At 43.4% G+C, this 18171-nt stretch overlaps 1 protein-coding gene across 1 annotated transcript in view; it reads left to right on the forward strand.

The window, feature by feature from the left end:
* PI4K2A (phosphatidylinositol 4-kinase type 2 alpha) overlaps positions 1–17276 on the forward strand; it is a 35401-nt gene extending 18125 nt beyond the window's left edge. The window contains exons 5-9 of the mRNA XM_035268659.3: positions 4325–4386; positions 6889–6988; positions 8135–8268; positions 8756–8815; positions 14850–17276. Of these exons, the coding sequence (XP_035124550.1) occupies positions 4325–4386; positions 6889–6988; positions 8135–8268; positions 8756–8815; positions 14850–15011 (518 nt within the window). The 3' untranslated portion in view covers positions 15012–17276. The remainder of the gene's footprint in view (positions 1–4324; positions 4387–6888; positions 6989–8134; positions 8269–8755; positions 8816–14849) is intronic.
* Positions 17277–18171: the final 895 nt, after the last annotated feature.

Raw genomic sequence — 18171 nt, forward strand, 5'->3', positions numbered from 1 at the left:
TTGAATAAGTAGCTTGTATAAGTGGAATAGTACAGTTTATGTCTTTTGATGATTTTTTTATTCACTTAGCATTAATGTCCTCGAGGTATATCTATGATTTAGTATATATTAGGATTTTGTACCTTTTTAAGGATAAGTACCGATCCATTTTATGTGTATACCACATTTTGCCTATGCATTTATCTTTCAGCGAACACTTGAGTTGCTTCTGCATTTTAGCTATTATAAACAATGCTACTATGAACATGGGTGTACAAATAACTCTTCAAGACCCTACTTTCAGTTTTTTAAAGTATATATCCAGACGTGGAATTACTGGATCATATCTGGTAATTCTATTTTTAATTTTTTGAGGAACCACCATTTCCATAGCAGCTGTGCCATCTTACATTCCCACCAACAGCACACGAGGGCTCCTTCCAACTTCTCCACATTCTCACCACTGATATTTTCTTTTTTTTTTCCTTTTTCATATTTAATCTGCATCCTACTGAATGTTTTGATTTTTTTTCTTTTTATATTTAATCTGCATTCTGCTGAATGTTTTCTGTTTTTTTGGTAATAACCATATTAATGGGCATGAGATGTTATCTTATAGTTTTGATTTGCATTTCCTTAATGATTAGTGATGTTAAGCATCTTTTTATGTGCTGATTGGTTAATCATATATCATCTCTGGAGTTGTCTATTTAAGTTCTTTGCTCATTTTTGATTTTTTGTTGTTGTTATTGTTGAGTTCTCTATATATTTGTTTAAAGTTCTCTGTATATCAGATACATAATTTGCAAATATTTTCTCCCATTCTGTTGCCTTTATTTTTTAGAGACAGGGTTTTGCTCTGTTGTCCAGGCTGAAGTGCAATGGCACAATCATAGCTCACTATAGCCTCAGACTCCTGGGCTCAAGTGATCTTCCCACCTTTGCCTCCCGAGTACCTGGGGACTGCAGGTGTGAGGGCCACGTCTGGCTAGTTTTTAAATTTTTTATAGAGACAAGGTCTCACTGTGTTGCCCAGGGTGGTCTTGAACTCCCAGGCTCAAGTGATCCTCCTACTTCAGCCTCCAGAAGTGCTGGGATTACAGGTGTGAATGACTGTGCCCAGCTCACAATGGACTTTTTTGTGGATTTACTTTGTATGCTGCTACTTTGCTGAATTATTAGTTCTAATAGTTCTTTTGTGGAAATTTTAGGATTATGTACATACACAGTCATATCATTTATGAACAGAGATAATTTTCCTTTTTTCTTTCCAACTTGAGTGCTTTTTATTTCTTTTTTCTTCCTTCAGTGCTCTAAGACTTCCAGTACTATGTTGAATAGAAGTAAAAGCAGGCATCTTTTCTTAGTTCTTTATTTTAGAGGAAAACCTTTTAGTCTTTCACCATTATAATGTTTGCTGTGGGTTTTTCATATATGACTATTAGTATGTTGAGGTATTTCCTTCATATTTGGAGGACAGGTTCCTTTTTGCCCACCTTGGTGCCCTCAAGCTTTTTTGTAAGTTGCTTCTGGAACTTGTGCGCATCTGGCTGCCATGTGGCTAAAGAGTGTGGGCTGGGTAGCTGCTGGTGGGGCTAAGAGCCAAAATAGACTGAAATTAACCACAGTTTACTGTCCAGGCTTTTCCCTGGAAGTTGCAGGCCCTCCATAGACTGCAGAGTTTCAAAATAATTACATCATACAGATTATTGCCACTGCAATTGTCCCTATGGGGAGACAGATTTCTGCTGTTTCCTACTCCACCATCTTCCCAGGATCCTCTCTCTTAGAGTATTGATTTTTAGCTTTTATACTTTTCTAATATATGCACTTCAGACTTGAATTTTATCTTAAGCATAGTTTAGGTGTATCTTAAAAATTTTTTTTCCAGTGGCTCACACCTGTAATCCTAGCACTTTGGGAGGCTGAGGTGGGTGGATCACCTGAGGTCAGGAGTTCAAGACCAGCCTGGCCATCATGGTGAAACCCCATCTTTAAAAAAAACTTTTTTTTCACTGTAATCAATCAATATAAAATAGATTCTTTTAATTTTTTTTTATCCTTTCCTTAATAGATGGAGAAATATTTTCTAATTTCCATTGCTGATTTCTTCTCTGACTCATAGTTTACTTAAAATAATATTTTAGCTACTTAGTAGGAAAATTTCAAAATACACAAAAGTAGAGAGACTGGTATAATAAACGTCATGTACTTGTTAACACCTTCAAGAGTTATTATGTAAGGTCTCACTTCCTGAATAAGGTCTCACTTCCTTCTATCCCCATCCCTGCTGGATTTTTTTTTTTCAACGAAAGTTTTGACTGGAACTGCTGGATTGTTTTAAAGCAAATCTGAAACATCATTTTATAGTGTACCTAGAAGTTTCCATGTGTTCTTGAGGAGGTAAAGACATTTTTTTCCTAGTATAATCACTATTTAATGTCCAGATTTAAACTATTTAGTGTTCAGATTATCCCAGTTGTCTCATAAAAAATGTTTTGTTTTTGTTTTTTTTTTTGAGACGGAGTTTCGCTCTTGTTACACAGGCTGCAGTGCAATGGCACGATCTCAGCTCACCACAACCTCTGCCTCCTGGGTTCAGGCAATTCTCCTGCCTCAGCCTCCTGAGTAGCTGGGATTACAGGCATGTGCCACCATGCCCAGCTAATTTTTTGTATTTTTAGTAGAGACGGGGTTTCGCCATGTTGACCAGGATGGTCTCGATCTCTTGATCTTGTGATCCACCTGCCTCGGCCTCCCAAAGTGCTGGGATTACAGGCTTGAGCCACCGCACCCGGCCAAAAATGTTTTTTGTAATTGGCTTGTTGAAATCATGATGTAAACAAGGTCCATATATTACATTTGGTTAATATGTTTCTTTTCTTTTCTTTCTCTCTCTCTCTCTCTCTTTCTTTTCTCTCTCTCTCTCTTCCTCCCTCCCTCCCTTCCCTCCCTCCCTCCCTCCCTTTCTTTTTGGAGATAGGGTCTCACTATATTGCCTAGGCTGGTCTTGAACTCCTGGGCTCGAGCAGTCCTCTCACCTCGGCCTCCCAAAGTGCTGACATTACAGGCATGAGCCACCATGCCTAGCCAGGTTAACATGTTTCTTAAATGTCTTCAATTTAGGGAAAGTTTCACATCTTTTTTTCCCCCCCTTGCCTTTTATTTGTTGAAGAAACTGGATATTTGCCCTTTCGAATTTCCATGTTGTGGATTTGGCACCTTCCATTCTCTGTTTCCTGTAAATTTACTGCTTGGCTTTAAAGCCTTGATCAAATTCAGGTTTGATTTTTTTGCTGTTGTTGAGCCAGGGTCTTACTCTGTTGCACAGGCTAGAGTGCAGTGGTCTGATCATAGCTCATTGCAGCCTCCACTCTTGGCTCAAAGCTATACTGCCTCAGCCTGCCAAGTAGCTGGGACTATAGGTGCACAACAGCACACCTGGCTAATCTTCCTTACAGTTTATTTAGATGTGGGGGCTCGCTGTGTTGCCCAGGCTGGTCTTGAAACGCCCGACCTCAATGATTCTTTGCCTCAGCCTCCCAAAATGCTGGGATTTCAGGTATAGCCTCTGCTAATATGCTTGATCTTGGCTTTTATCTTTTTAAGCATATTAAGGGTTTTATTGTGAACATTTTAAAGTCTATATAAGATATTTTTATTGTTCGGAGCCCCTACGGATCTGTTTTAATTTTCAGTTGTTTCTCTTTGTTTTTATTCCTGACATCTTGTTACTTTTTGTACCTGGTTGTTTTTCATTGTCAAATACTGCCTATCAGAAATCGTAGAGCTATATGAAGGCCTAAGATTCTGTTGTAAATCCTGTCTTGAGGAAGAAGATTGCTTTTGGCAACCATCTAGGGCACTAGCAATCCAGTATCAGTTTAATTTCAGGTGTTGATGGGAAGATTGGTTTATTCCCAGGGTATAGGCTTCGGGCCTTAACTCAAAGCATAGATGTCATACAAGGGTCCCTTCCCCCATGACTCACTGGATTATAGTTTTTGTCTCTCTAGCTCCCCAAGGCTATTCTAATTGTTCTGCCTCTCAACCTGTTAGCCACCTCTTTCCAAATCAGAAGGTGCTCTAGGAAAAAACAAGGTACAGTGCTGGGCTCCACTTTCTCCAGTGGATTTCCTTTCTCTCCCAGATCTTCACTCTTAAATTCTTTGTGGTTTTGTTAAAATCTCCAATACCTTAAAGAGATCTAAAGATATTTTATTCAACATTCGTAGTCATTCTCAGTAGAAGGGTTGGTCCAGGGTTGCAGAATACCTAGTCCACCATTACAGAAATTGAAAGTCATCCCCCTTTTCTTCTGCTAACTTAATTTTTCTGTTCACAGATCGAGGCAATGACAACTGGCTGATTAAATATGACTGTCCAATGGATAGTTCTAGCTCTCGGGTAAGAGGCTGATCTATAGCTTAAAGAGGATGAGGAATATTTGCATAATATAGAAACACATAAAATGGTCAGAGATATAGGTCATGTAAGTTCAGAAGAATCAGGGAAGCGCATATGTTTAAAATTAGTAAGGTAATGTTTGGTATAGTTTTTCTTAATATGTGTTTCAAGGACATCCTACTGACACGTTAATAGGAATAGCATGAAGAGGCCAAGAAAATTTGGAACATATTACCTTCTCTTTTCCTTTCTTTCAACTTCATATTGCACAGTAGCATAGTAAAGGTCTGAGGAGTACTGCATTAAACAAACCTATTTAAATTTGATTTCTACCCTTTTTAAACCATGAGCCACTTTTGTCACAACAGACCACAAGTCCACAGAACATCAGTTTGGAAAAAGCTGCTCCTGTAACTTTCTTTCCTCTCATTCCTTTCATCCTCCACTATACTTCTCCATCAGTGTTCAGTCTGCATTTTTTTTTTTTTTTGAGACCGAGTTTTGCTCTTGTTGCGTGATCTTGGCTCACTGCAACCTCTGTCTTCTGGGTTCAAGCGATTTTCCTGCCTCAGCCTCCCGAGTAGCTGGGATTATAGGCACCCACCTCCACACCTCGATAATTATATATTTTTAGTAGAGACAGGGTTTCTCCATGTTGGTCAGGCTGGTCTCAAACTCCTGACCTCAGGTGATCTGCCTGCCTTGGCCTCCCAAAGTGTTAGGATTACAGGCGTGAGCCACTGTTCCCAGCCTGAGTCTGCATGTAAAAAATTAGCAGAAGGCTACCTGGAGGAGAGTGAGATTGGTTTTTCTCTCTCTCTCTCTTTCTTTTTCTTTTCTTTCTGACAGCGTTGGCCTGGTGTGGTGGCTCATGCCTGTAATCGCAGCATTTTGGGAGGCCGAGGTGGATGGATCATCTGAGATCAGGGGTTCAGGTTCAAGACCAGCCTGGCCAACGTGGTAAAACCCTGTCTCTACTAAAAATATAAAACTTAGCCAGGCATGGTGGCAGGAGCTCGTATTCCTAGTTACTTGGGAGGCTGAGGCACGAGAATGGCATGAACCTGGGAGGCAGAAGTTGCAGTGAGCTGAGATTGTACCATTGCACTCTAGCCTGGGTAACAGAGCGAGACTCTGTCTCAAAAAATAAAATAAATGAAAGAGACAGGGTCTTGCTCTGTCACCCAGGCTGGAGTGCAGTGGTGCTGTCCTAGTTCACAGCAGTCTTGGACTCCTGGACTCAAAGCAGTCCTCACCTCAGCCTCCTACTAGCTGGGACCACAGATGCAAAAATTGTTTAATTTTTTTGTAGAGATGAGATCTTGCTATGTTGCCCAGGGTGAGGTTTCTATTCCTTATAACTTTTTACTTTCTCTAATAGTGGCTCTCAAATTTTGCGCCTGAATCTTCTGAAGAGTTATTTAAAATAGTACACAGATTCTTTTTTTTTTTTGAGACAGAGTTTCGCTCTTGTTACCCAGGCTAGAGTGCAATGGTTCCATCTCGGCTCACCGCAACCTCTGCCTCCTGGGTTCAGGCAATTCTCCTGCCTCAGCCTCCTGAGTAGCTGGGATTACAGGCACGCGCCACCATTCCCAGCTAATTTTTTGTGTTTTTAGTAGAGATGGGGTTTCACCATGTTGACTAGGATGGTCTCGATCTCTTGACCTCGTGATCTACCTGTCTAGGCCTCCCAAAGTGCTAGGATTACAGGCTTGAGCCACCGCGCCCGGCCTTAAAATAGTACACAGATTCTTTAAGCCTTTCCCTTAGAAATTGATTCATCAGGTCTGGTGTAAAACTCAGGATTCTGAACATTTAATAAGGCATCCCAGGGGATTCGGATGCAGGCATCCTGGAACCACATTTCTTCTTCATTTGATGGCACCCATGAGCCTGAGGTATGGAGCCACATAGTCAGTGACTGTCTTTGACGTGGGCTGTCAAAGGTAACTTGTACACTCTTACATTCAGTTCTGGTCCTTTTCCTTTTTATGTATCACTGAAGCAGAAGAACAGACTCCCTTGGCAAGAGCAGCCAGCTCTTATCTTCCGAGGCTCTGTTTTCTCTCTGGAAAATGTAGATGTCACCAGTGAAGTAACATCTGAGTCAAGGTCCACACAAAAGGACCTTGGCCAGCTGAATCGGATTTTTTTTCTTCTGTTCTGCTTTCAGGATTCACATTTTTTTTTCCCTAGGAGGAATGGCTTATAGTTTATCTTTATTACTGTCATTATCTTTCCTACCAAGGACTGTAGCAACACCTGGGGAAGTACACCTTTTCTAAGAACAGGAATCTTGAACCTTGAACAAGAGCCAGGTCACAGGTGTGGAAATGTGCTAAGTTCAGATAACAACATGGAAGCCAGTTAAGAGAGTAACTCCAGAAGTTGAGTAAGGATTGTTGTCTTGAGGGAGTTGGGATAAATTGCTTTGCTACTACTTGGAGGTGCCTGAGGCAGATGGGATTCCTCAGTAATTAGTCTTTCCTTGTTCTTCAGGACACAGACTGGGTGGTGGTGAAGGAGCCTGTTATCAAGGTGGCTGCCATAGACAATGGGCTGGCCTTCCCACTGAAGCATCCTGACTCCTGGAGGGCATGTGAGTCTCAAGACAATGGTGGTCTGGCTCTTCTCTTGCCCAGTCTGTTTTCTCACTGTGTAGTGGAGATTGTAATGTCTCTATTGTAGGATTATTCTAAAAATTAATGAAGTAATGCAGCTCAGGCACTTTAACACCATGGCTGGCACTTGGCAACTGTTTCATAATATAAGCTGTTTTTCTAATTTGTGTCTTCTATGATTCCCATTAGAAGCATAAAGGTGATTAGAAATTAGAAGCATAAAGTTGAGTTTTCTCATTGCTTCTTTGCATTCTTCTCGTTCTTTCTGAGGACATTTTTTTTTTTTAATGGAGTTTCACTCTTGTTGCCCAGGCTATAGTGCCAATGGCACAATCTTGACTCACTGCAACCTCCACCTCCTGGGTTCAAGCGATTCTCCTGCCTCAGTCTCACGAGTAGCTGGGATTACAGCATGCGCCACCACGCCCGGCTCATTTTGTATTTTTAGTAGAGCCAGGGTTTCACCATGTCGGCCAGGCTGGTCTCGAATGCCTAACTTCAGGTGATCCACCTGTCTCAGCCACCCAAAATGCTGGGATTACAGGCGTGAGCCACCATGCCTGGCTGAGGACTATTTTTTAAAAATATTTGAATTCGTCATTTTATTGTTTTAGTGTATATTTCCTGAAATTTTTTTTGTTTGTTTTTGTTACCTGAAGACTATCATTCCATAATTTACTCTATTTGTGCTCTAAATATAAGTTGCCTATCAGCGTTCTGTCTTCCTTGTTATATCTCCTACCCTGTTATAACTGAGAAGCTTTTGGAAAGGGGGAGAAATAAAAGTAGGGAGTCACTAGCCCCTTTTTCAGCATTAGTCTTCCTTTTCAGAAGGACTATCTTAGTGTCTCAGTGGCAAGTAGTTGCTTCTAGACCTTGCATCTTAGAAAGTCATGTAATGTCTGAGAAAGAGCCCTGAGATTAGGCAGCCATGGGTTTGAATCTTGGTTCCTCTACTGACTAGTTGTGTAACCTTTACAATTAAGAGAACTTGTAAGTTTTTGTTTCTGTTGTATATCAGGGAAGAGGGATTCTCCTTTTGAAAGTGCCTTGACGAATGGAGGACACAGATGAGCAGGGACTTTTCCAACACCAGCTTTGCCTTTGGCTTTTCCTCTTTTCAGATCCTTTTTACTGGGCCTGGTTGCCCCAGGCGAAAGTCTCATTCTCTCAGGAGATCAAAGATCTGATCCTTCCAAAGATATCGGACCCTAACTTTGTCAAGGACTTGGAAGAGGACCTATATGAACTCTTCAAGGTTAGCCCTGAGAACCTCAGCTCTGTTACCATATGGAAGAAGGAATTCCTAATGGTTTTTCTAATTGGTCCTGCCACAAGCCAAGAGGAAATGCGAACATCTTTCTGACTTGAGTTAGCCAATCAATGACTAGCAAGATTTCCACATGTGGACAGTAGGACCTGGTTTGGATGGGTTTGAGAGAAATGGGCAGGGGTGATAAATCACACTGATGTGTCTCTCCTGTGCATCATGTGGCTGCAATGTATCTGCAGGGCTTTCATTTTAATATGGAGCACTGGAGCCTAGAATTTGAGATGTAGAGGAAGATATTTACTTGTTTTTTGTTTACTCATCTGTAAAGCGGGGAGTTTGTGGGAGTAGTTGACTTCACAAAGCTGCAGAAGTCTTATGCAGGTTTTCCTTACTAGAAAATTTCTAACTGGGGAAGAAAATGGGTTCCTATGAGGCATACACACAGGTTTTGTCTCCTGGTCTTCTTTTGCAGAAAGATCCTGGTTTTGACAGGGGCCAGTTCCATAAGCAGATTGCTGTCATGCGGGGCCAGGTAAGCCTGGGACATTCTCCCAATGTCTTTTTGGCTTCTCTCTGGGAGGGTTGCCTGCTCAGGTTGAGCAAATCTTTGAAGCTTGTGTTTTACACCCTTTTCAGTCTGTGCTATACATTATTTTTGACTCTACCCTACACAGGAGAGGAAAGGTGGCCCTCCCAATTCTCCCACCTCTTTCCTGGTATCCAGTGCTTGGTGAAGCACTTAGTATGTGCTTATCTCTATGTTAGTTGCTAGGTAATTCATTGGTGATTAAACTAATGCTCCCTGTCCTGGAGTTGCTCAAGGCAGGCTGTTATGTTTTGGTGGTTAAGATCTGGGCCCTGGAGCCTGATTGCTTCACCACCTGGAAGCTCTGTGGCCTGCGGCAGTAACCTCTGTTTTATTGTTCATTAAACAAGATAGTAATAATATATTGCACAGCGGGGCACGCCTGTAATCCCAGCACTTTGGGAAGCCGAGACGGGTGGATCACGAGGTCAAGAGATCAAGACCATCCTGGTCAACATGGTGAAACTCTGTCTCTACTAAAAATACAAAAAATTAGCTGGGCATGGTAGCACGTGCCTGTAATCCCAGCTACTCAGGAGACTGAGGCAGGAGAATTGCCTGAACCCAGGAGGCAGAGGTTGCGGTGAGCCGAGATTGTGCCGTTGCACTCCAGCCTGGGTAACAAGAGCGAAACTCCGTCTCAAAAAAAAAAAAAATATATATATATATATATATATATTGCACAGTCAGCTGTAGGATGAGATAATCCTTATCAAGCATTTAGTAAAAAACAGTGCTGGGCACATGAAGCACTCAGATATTGATTATGGTTATAATTTTGTTGTTATAGGTACAAGTTATATTATTCCTTCTCCTTCCACTCCACCTTCAAAGGGAGCTAAGGAAACCAAGGGGATTGTTGATTTTCCAAAGCATAGTAAAGAAATGCTTGAAAAATGGTTTGAAAACTCTGTAGGATACTGGTATTATGCTTATCACTTTGAAGTCTTAAAGAGAGCTGGGATGCCCTAATGGTTAAGGGTATAAACTGTGGTCAGAGTGCCTGGGTTTTTGAAGCCTGACTCTACCATTTACTACCTGTGAGATTTTGGGCAAGTTACTTAATCTCTCCTTCCCTTAGTTTCCTCATGTGTAATGTGAGATCAGTAATAGTAGCTGAGACCACGAATGGTGGCTGACGCCTATAATCCCAGCACTTTGAGAGGCTGCGTGGGCAGATGAGTTGAGCTCAGGAGTTCGAGACCAGCCTGGGCAACATGGTAAAACCCCATCTCTACAAAAAATACAAAAATTAGCTGTGTGTGGTGGTGCACAACTGTAGTCCCAGCTACTCGGGAGGCTGAGGTGGAAGGATTGCTTGAGCCTAGGAGGTCTAGGATGCAGGTAGCTGAGATTGTGCCACTGCACTTCAGTCTGGGGGACAGAATGAGAACCTATCTCAAGATAATAATAATAATAATGGTACCTGCCTTACAGAATTATGAGATAAATGATTTGAAAAAGTTGTGGTACCTGGCATATTGAAATACCCATTTTGTAGTATTAATAGCTATGAGGATTATGACTTTTGTATACAGAAAGTTTAGTTTCTCCCATTTTTAAAGGGGAAGAGGATCTTCTCAGCCTTAATACTACATTTACTTCTCCCTGCCATTTATCTAAAGACCTCTGATGAGAGCACCTCCTGGGGTTGCTGAGCCCATTTTTCCCTGGAATTGAGTTGAACAGAGGTTTTTCTTTTTTGAGACGGAGTCTTGCTGTCACCCAGGCTGGAGTGCAGTGGCAGGATCTTGGCTCATTGCAACCTCCGCCTCCCGGGTTCAAGTGATTCTCCTGCCTCAGCCTCCCAAGTAATTCAAGTCCTGGAATTACAGGCACCTGCTACCACGCCAGGCTAATTTTTGTATTTTTAGTAGAGACAGGGTTTTTCTCCATGTTGGCCAGGCTGGTCCCAAACTCCTGACTTCAGGTGATTCACCTGCCTCGGCCTCCCAAAGTCTGGGATTACAGGAGTGAGCCACTGAGCCCAACCTGGACAGAAGTTTTGAGAACTACAATTATTGTAGCTGTCTGAATACCAGTAACATGGTATTCCTACATTTCCCAAGTAATGTAAGGTCCCAGTTAGGCTGGCAGAATTTTTGGAAACCTTAAAAGCCATAAAAGTACTCTGATATTATGGAACTCAGCGGAAAGGAATAAACTGGCTTCCCCAATTGTTAAAGGCTCTGCCTCTGTCCATATTGCAATGTCTTCTCTAATTCCTTCCCAGCTCAGTCCCTTGCCAACCCTTCTCCCGTTACTCAGATAGGGCCATTATTCAGGGTTACAAAATGCAGGGGAGATTGTGGTAGTGCAGTTTTATTTCTCTCCATCTTATGCTCTTAATGTCTTCAGAGGAGCTTTTGGCATCTTGTAACCTAGAGCTCCTACTTCCTACTACCTTAGGGTGACCATCCAGCTCCTTCCAGCATGCAGATGCCCAGTATATCATTCATCTGCTTACTTGTCTACCATTCACACATCAAAGCAAAATGGGCCTCCGCACTACAGAAATCTGACAAAGCACAGAGAAAAGAGATCATAACCCTGTCTACCCAGCTGAGCCATTATCACAGGATGGGCTTACTACAAGGGCTCTGAGATGTAGGGAAAGAGGAAAGAGACCCCACAGGGACACAGTCAGGTGATAGAAGTTGTTACTCAACTTAAAAGCATCTCACTAGGAGTTAGATAAAGAATCTAGGGTCTGAGAGAAAGCCTCTTTAACATTTTCTTTTTCTTCTCTTTTTTTTAAAGACAGGGTCTCGCTCTGTTACCCAGGCTGGAGTGCAGTGGCCCAATCATATCTCACTGCAGCCTTGAACTCCTGGGTTCAAGAAGTCCTCCCCGCTCAGCTTCCTGAGTATGTGTTTCTGGGTAATTTTTTTTTAAGAGGTGGGGTCTTGCTATGTTGCCCAGGCTGGTCTCAAACTTCTGGCCTCAAGCAGTCCTCCCGCCTTGGTCTCCTAAGGTGCTGCAATTACAGGCATGAGCTACCACATCCAGACCAACATTTTCAAAGATAGTATTTATTCTTTAGTATTATGTGACTGCTATAATCTTTTTTCAATTTTTAAAAATAATTTTTCTTTTTTAATTCTTTATTCTCCTTTCTTTTTAGTCCAAGTTCCAGGCTTATCTTCAGCTTTTTAATTTGGAAATTTTCAAACCTCAGTAAAGTTGAAAGAATGGGATCTTCTAGATTGTTCATTTGTTATATTTAGCCACATTTATCTCATATGTCTATGTACTATCCAATGATCTATCTGAATAATATCTATATAATTTCTCTCTCCCTAGATTTTTTTTTTTTTTTGCCAAATCTTTTGAAAATAAGTAGTAGACACTTTGACATGTTTATCCCAGATACTCCAGCAGTCTCCTTTCAGTTCTTCACCCTGATACTGAGCTCAAGACTATTTGGAGCAGTGTAGGATGCCCACAAGTACCAAAACAATTAAGTAAAAAGTAACTTTGTTACCAATAGGATCCACTTCTGACCCCTGATCCCTGTTGCAGGTGTATCTCTGCCCCTTCATAGGCAGCAGCTGTGTAAGAGGATATTTGTGGCTTGAGGGCAGTGTGTCTGTGTGATTTCAGGGCACAGCCTAGCTTACCCTCCATGGTCTGTGATCTGGCCATGAAATCTTCAACATACAGTGTTTTAAAGAAGATAGGACACCTTCAGCTTTTGTACTCTTCTACCAGAGAAGATAAATGGTGGTGATACTAATTTTGACAAAAAGAAGAAACTGTGTCCTCATGGACCCATAACTGAAATATCTGTAAAATACTGACAAAACATAGTGAGGACTGGACTCAGTTGGTCACACTTGTTATCTCAACACTTTGGGAGGCCGAAGTGGGAGGATTACTTGAGGCCAGAAGTTGAAGGGTGCAGTGAGCTATGTATGATGTGCCACTATACTCCAGCTTGTGCGACAGAGACCCTATCTCAGGAAAAAAAAAAAAAAATTAGGGGAAACCAGGCAAATGCTTTACAGGAACTCTCTGTACCATCTGCAACTTTTCTCTAAATTTAAAATTATTCCAAAGTAAAAAATTTATTTTAAAACAAGATGAAGAAGAGATAGTGTTGGAAGGAGAATCTAAATGAAATGTTGGCTTTTTACTTTTTTTTTTTTTTTTTTTAAGACAGAGTCTTGCTCTATTGCCTAGCCTGGAGTTCAGTGGCGTGATCTCAGCTCATTGCAACCTCTACCTCCTGGGTTCAAGTGATTCTCCCACCTCAGCCTGCCCAGTAGCTGGGATTACAGGCACTTGCCATCTTGCCCAGCTAATTTTTGTATTTTTGTAGAGACAGAGTTTCATCATGTTGGCCAGGCTGGTCTTGAACTCCTGATGTCAGGTGACCTGCCCACCTCGGCCTCCCAGAGTGCTGGGATTACAGGCGTGAGCCACTGGGCTCAGCCAGCGTTTTACATTTTACATTTACATAATCTTTATAGGAAAATCATAAAATAGGGATGAACAACAATAAATAATTAAAATCACCTATAATTTCTTGAGACCCAGAGATGACCACTGTCAACTGCCAGACTTTTTTCTTTTTCTTTTCTTGAAATGGAGGCTTGCTCCATTGCTCAGGCTGGAGTGCAACGGCAGGGTCTTGACTCACTACAACCTCCGCCTCCTGAGTTTAAGCGATTCTCCTGTCTCGGCCTCCCAAAGTGCTGGGATTACAGGCATGAGCCACCACGTCTGGCCTGCCAGACATTTTTTTACATGATAGGAAGATAGAATTTTAGAAAATAAAAGTGGGGTTGCAATGTAACACTGGTTCCTTTTCTGCTTTCCTTTGCATCTAACACAACATTGTGATCAGCTTCTATGCCAATACATTTATACATATATTTAATAGTTCCCTGGTTAAATTTACATATATTTTATTTTAATTAGGATAATTGTTTCTTATCCCTTAAATTAACTAATTTAATTTATATCTTTTCACTATTGTAAACAATATTAATTATATATTTTTGAAACTAAGTGTTTTATGCATGTGAGTGTTTCCTTTGTCTTTAAAAATGGAATTGCCAAGTCAGAGGGTCTGTTTCTTTTTTTTGAGATGGGTTCTCAACTCTATTGCCCAGGCTGGAGTGCAGTGGCGTGATCTTGGCTCACTGTGACCTCTGCCTCCCAGGTTCAATCGATTCTTGTGCCTGAGCCTCCCAAGTAGTAGGATTACATGTGTGCACCACTCCACCTGGCTAATTTTTTTTTTGAGTTTTTAGTAGATACAGAGTTTCGCCATGTCAGTCAGGTTAGGATCTGTTCATTTTTAAGTTTTTATTGTCAGCCTGCTTGTCTGAAAGACTCCCACATTCCAGCCCCACAGCCATGGAGGAGAGAGAGTACTTTTTTTTTTTTTTTTTGAGACAGAGTCTTGCTCTGTCACACAGACTGGAGTGCTGGAGTGCAGTGGCACGATCTTGGCTCACTGCAACCTCCGCCTCCTGGGTTCAAGTGATTCTCCTGCCTTAGTCTCCCGAGCAGTTGGGACTACAGGTGTGTGCCACCACCTAGCTAATTTCTTTTTGTATTTTTAGTAGAGACGAGATTTCGCCATGTTTGCCAGGCTGGTCTCAAACTCCTGACCTCAAGTTATCTGCCCTCCTCAGCCTCCCAAAGTGCTAGGATGACAGGCATGAGCCAGCGTACCTGTCGAGTATTTATTTTTTTGAACTCTCCCCAACTCTGAGTCATTCTTTTGTATCTTTACTAACTGGAGGGAAAAAAATAAAAAGATTTGTTTTCATTTGTATTTTTTAAATGATTAGAGAGGTTTCCATTTTCTGTTATTGCTCATTTCTACTTTTGTAAATAGCCTATATGCGTGATTTTCCATTGGTGTTTTTAAAAATTGATTTGTAGGAGTCCTCTCTACTCATCTCCCTTCAGAGGCAGATCTGGAATGCCGAGGCCTCTCCCTCACCCATCTCTTTTCCCATTGCAGATCTTAAATCTGACCCAGGCCTTGAAAGACAACAAGAGTCCCCTGCACCTCGTCCAGATGCCACCTGTGATTGTTGAGACGGCCCGTTCCCACCAGCGGTCTTCTAGCGAGTCCTACACACAGAGCTTCCAGAGCCGGAAGCCCTTCTTTTCATGGTGGTAGCTCCAGAGGCAGGCGGAGGAAATACTGTCAGAGACTGGTGGGAGGAAGCCTGGGCAGTGGGGTGCAGGAAAAGCCAGTGGAGAGCAGCACCTTTAAGAGCCCTCCCTCTCTGTTTGCCACCCCGCTCAGGGCTTTCCCACCCAGAGGGAGAAGCACAATCAGGAAGAGTGAGTGCTCCTTGCCCTTTGGAGTGCCGGAGGCTGGAGCTCCATGCACATAATCCAGATGCCTGGGAAGGAGTGTCTCCCTTCCAGCATCTGCTGGTGGCAGGCTGGTACAGTCCCTTTCTTCCCTACACCCTGCTCTGTTGCAATTCCCTATTATATTCTGCATCAGAAAAACAAAACAAAAATTTAAATGCTTGTAGCAGAACCCCAGATCACCTCATGTCCAAAAATCCAGGCCGAAATTTGCGTAGACCTAACATTCAGCTGCCTTGCAGTTGCTTCCTCCCATGAGCCAAGGCGGTGTCAGAGGGCACCTGGATGACTTGCAGTACCATAGCACTGGGACAGACAAGCCACACCTTTCTTTTGGGTTTTTGCCAAGCCTCCTCCATCTCCCACCAGTGCTGTGGGCTGGCTGCAAGCCTCCCAACAGTTCTCCCGGAAGGGAGGTTTTTGCTCTACCCCTGCCAGCACTTCTGCACAATCATACAGAACCTCTCTGCTCTCTGCTGTGCTACAGCTTGTCGCTTTCTCAAGCAGAGGCAGGAAGAGTTAGTCTTAGCATTTATATTTTAAGAGGAAGTTGACTCCCAGCCTGTAAAAGTGATCCACGTGGCCTGAGTGTATGCCGGGAGCTAAGTGGTCTGTGGGTGAACTTATCCCACCTTGCTTCCTGAGTCCTTGGTCCCAATCTTCTCATTTGTTCCTGTCGTTTTAAATTTTTTTCCCCTCAACTCTTTTGATGTAAAAGTTCAATTTGTCTTCTGAAGTGGGTCTCTGTGAGGGTTCTGGGGTGAGTCTTGGCTTCTAAGAGGACAGGCTATTACATTCTTGGACTTCTTTCTATGCTACCGCTGCTGCTTGGTGGAAGTAACAGGACTTGGATTCTGCCTCCTAAGTGGCAGTTTCCCTTTTCTCCCTGACTTGTCCTAGGCAGGCTTCTCTCTGGCATCCTGAGAAAGGCAGGGCCCAAAGGAGAGCGGCCTTCAAACTGCCCCACGTCCTGCCCAGCTCACTGTGCATCTTCTTGCTTCCATGTGTCTTTTCCCTGCTGCCTCGCCCCCACCCCCACTTGCCAGGTGTTTGAGCCCTTTCTACACCAAAGCAAAGAACGGCCTCAGGAGGGAGTAAAAAGGGTGCCATCTGTGGCTGAGGGGCAGTTATGTTCATGCTCTGGACACTTCACAGTTCTGGCACCTTGCGACTGGTCAGTAAGTCTCTGAAAGAAACTTTCTTGAAGGTTTGAAAAACAACCAAAGAAAGGGAGTGAGGACTATGGCTGCATGTCCCCCCCTTGCCCAGCTGCAGAGCAGAGGTGTGCAGCCCTCTGGTCAGCTGGTCCAGGCTGGTCCCTGCCAGTTCCCTTCCAGTCTAGCCACCAGGAGCCCTCTTGTCCCAGGCTTCCACCCAGCTGACAGGAAGAGTTTCTGAGAGCCGGATGTGCATGCCCTATGGACGAAGGCACAGCTCACCTGCCTGCCCCAGCCCTGACAATCCCATGCAGCTGACTCGGACACTGGCCTTGAGAACAATCTTTGAGAGGACACCTGCCCCCTGACTGTAGGAGCCAGAAGGGGACCCAGGTGTGCATAGCTCTCTGTAGACATCTTTACACAAACCTGTTGGTAAAGCACCCCATCTGGTGCTCAAGAGAGCTTCGGTGTCTAACAGGGAATCCGGCTGCCTTACCTGGCCACAGCCTCCATACCAGATCTGCACATTGTCTTGATCCAGACAAGCTCTGTGATCAGAAGGAAATTGGGTCCAATGTAGGAGCAGGCTGGTCCTGGGCCTGGCGCGGGCAAGAGTGTGATGCATCCTTTCCCGGCCTTGCTCTACTCTCCCTGAAGCCTATGCTCAGGTTGCCTTGAATGTGGACTCTGGAAGAGCCAGGGGCCCAGAGTGCCAGAGCAGGCTTCTGGGTGGCACTCATGGAAAACCGTCCCTCTGCCAGCCACAGGCCCTGCCCCCAGCATCAGGGAATGGAGGCTGGGTTGCCAGAGTGCTGCTGCCCTGTGTCGTTCTTCTGATTCGCTGTAGAAATTGTACGTAATGTATTTAAATCAACCAAATGTATGAATAACAAATCCAGTTCTGACCTTTTTTGTCCAGTTTCTTTGGGGGAAGGAAGACATAGAAGGTAGGAACGGAGTTTTGAGGACACGGAAACCTGTGTTTCCATGGAGTTGTTGAGACGTGGCTCCCGGGGCTATTTCCCCCTATAAAGGAAGATCCAGGTCCTCTTTCCAAAGTCCTGATGCTCTGAAAATGAAAAGTATCTTCATAACCCATCTGAAACCAAACCTGACCTGAACCTACACTGATCTGAAGCTATTGGTAATCATCATGTGTCCCTCTTAGTGTGACTTTTTGTTGCAGAAATGTTAATATATTTTATGAGATCCCTACTAGGGATTATACAGTATTTGCCCTGACTACTTCCTAAAAGCCAAAAAATAAAAAATCTGATTTTCCAAAATCATCTAGTGCCAAAGGCTTGGGATAAGAAATGTGGATCTACAGGCCGGGCTTGGTGGCTCACACCTGTAATCCCAGCACTTTGGGAGGCTGAGGCAGGTGGATCACTTGAGGTCAGGAGTTCGAGACCAGCTTGGCCAGCATAGTGAAACCTCGTCTCTACTAAAAATAAAAAAATTAGCCAGGCGTGGTGGTACGCATCTGTAATCCCAGCTACTCAGAAGGCTAAGGCAGAATTGCTTGAACCGGGGAGGCGGAGGTTGCAGTGAGCCAAGCTTGCCCCACTGCACTCCAGCCTGGGTGAGAAAGCGAGACCCTGTCTTAAAAAAAAAAAGAGGACCTACCTACACAGGTAGTAGTGGCTGTCCTCTCGGCCACCAGAGAACATGCCTTGGGTACATCACTGCCCCACTTTGAACCCTGAATAATCAAGCATAGACAGTGGGTAGAGAGGGAGAAGAAAGCTAATGAACACAGAGTGTGCTTCTCTTGAGGTGGAGCTAGAACTGTGGGAA

This window comes from Callithrix jacchus, chromosome 12 (genome assembly GCF_049354715.1).
Source record: "Callithrix jacchus isolate 240 chromosome 12, calJac240_pri, whole genome shotgun sequence".
Taxonomy (NCBI): Eukaryota; Metazoa; Chordata; class Mammalia; order Primates; family Cebidae; genus Callithrix; species Callithrix jacchus.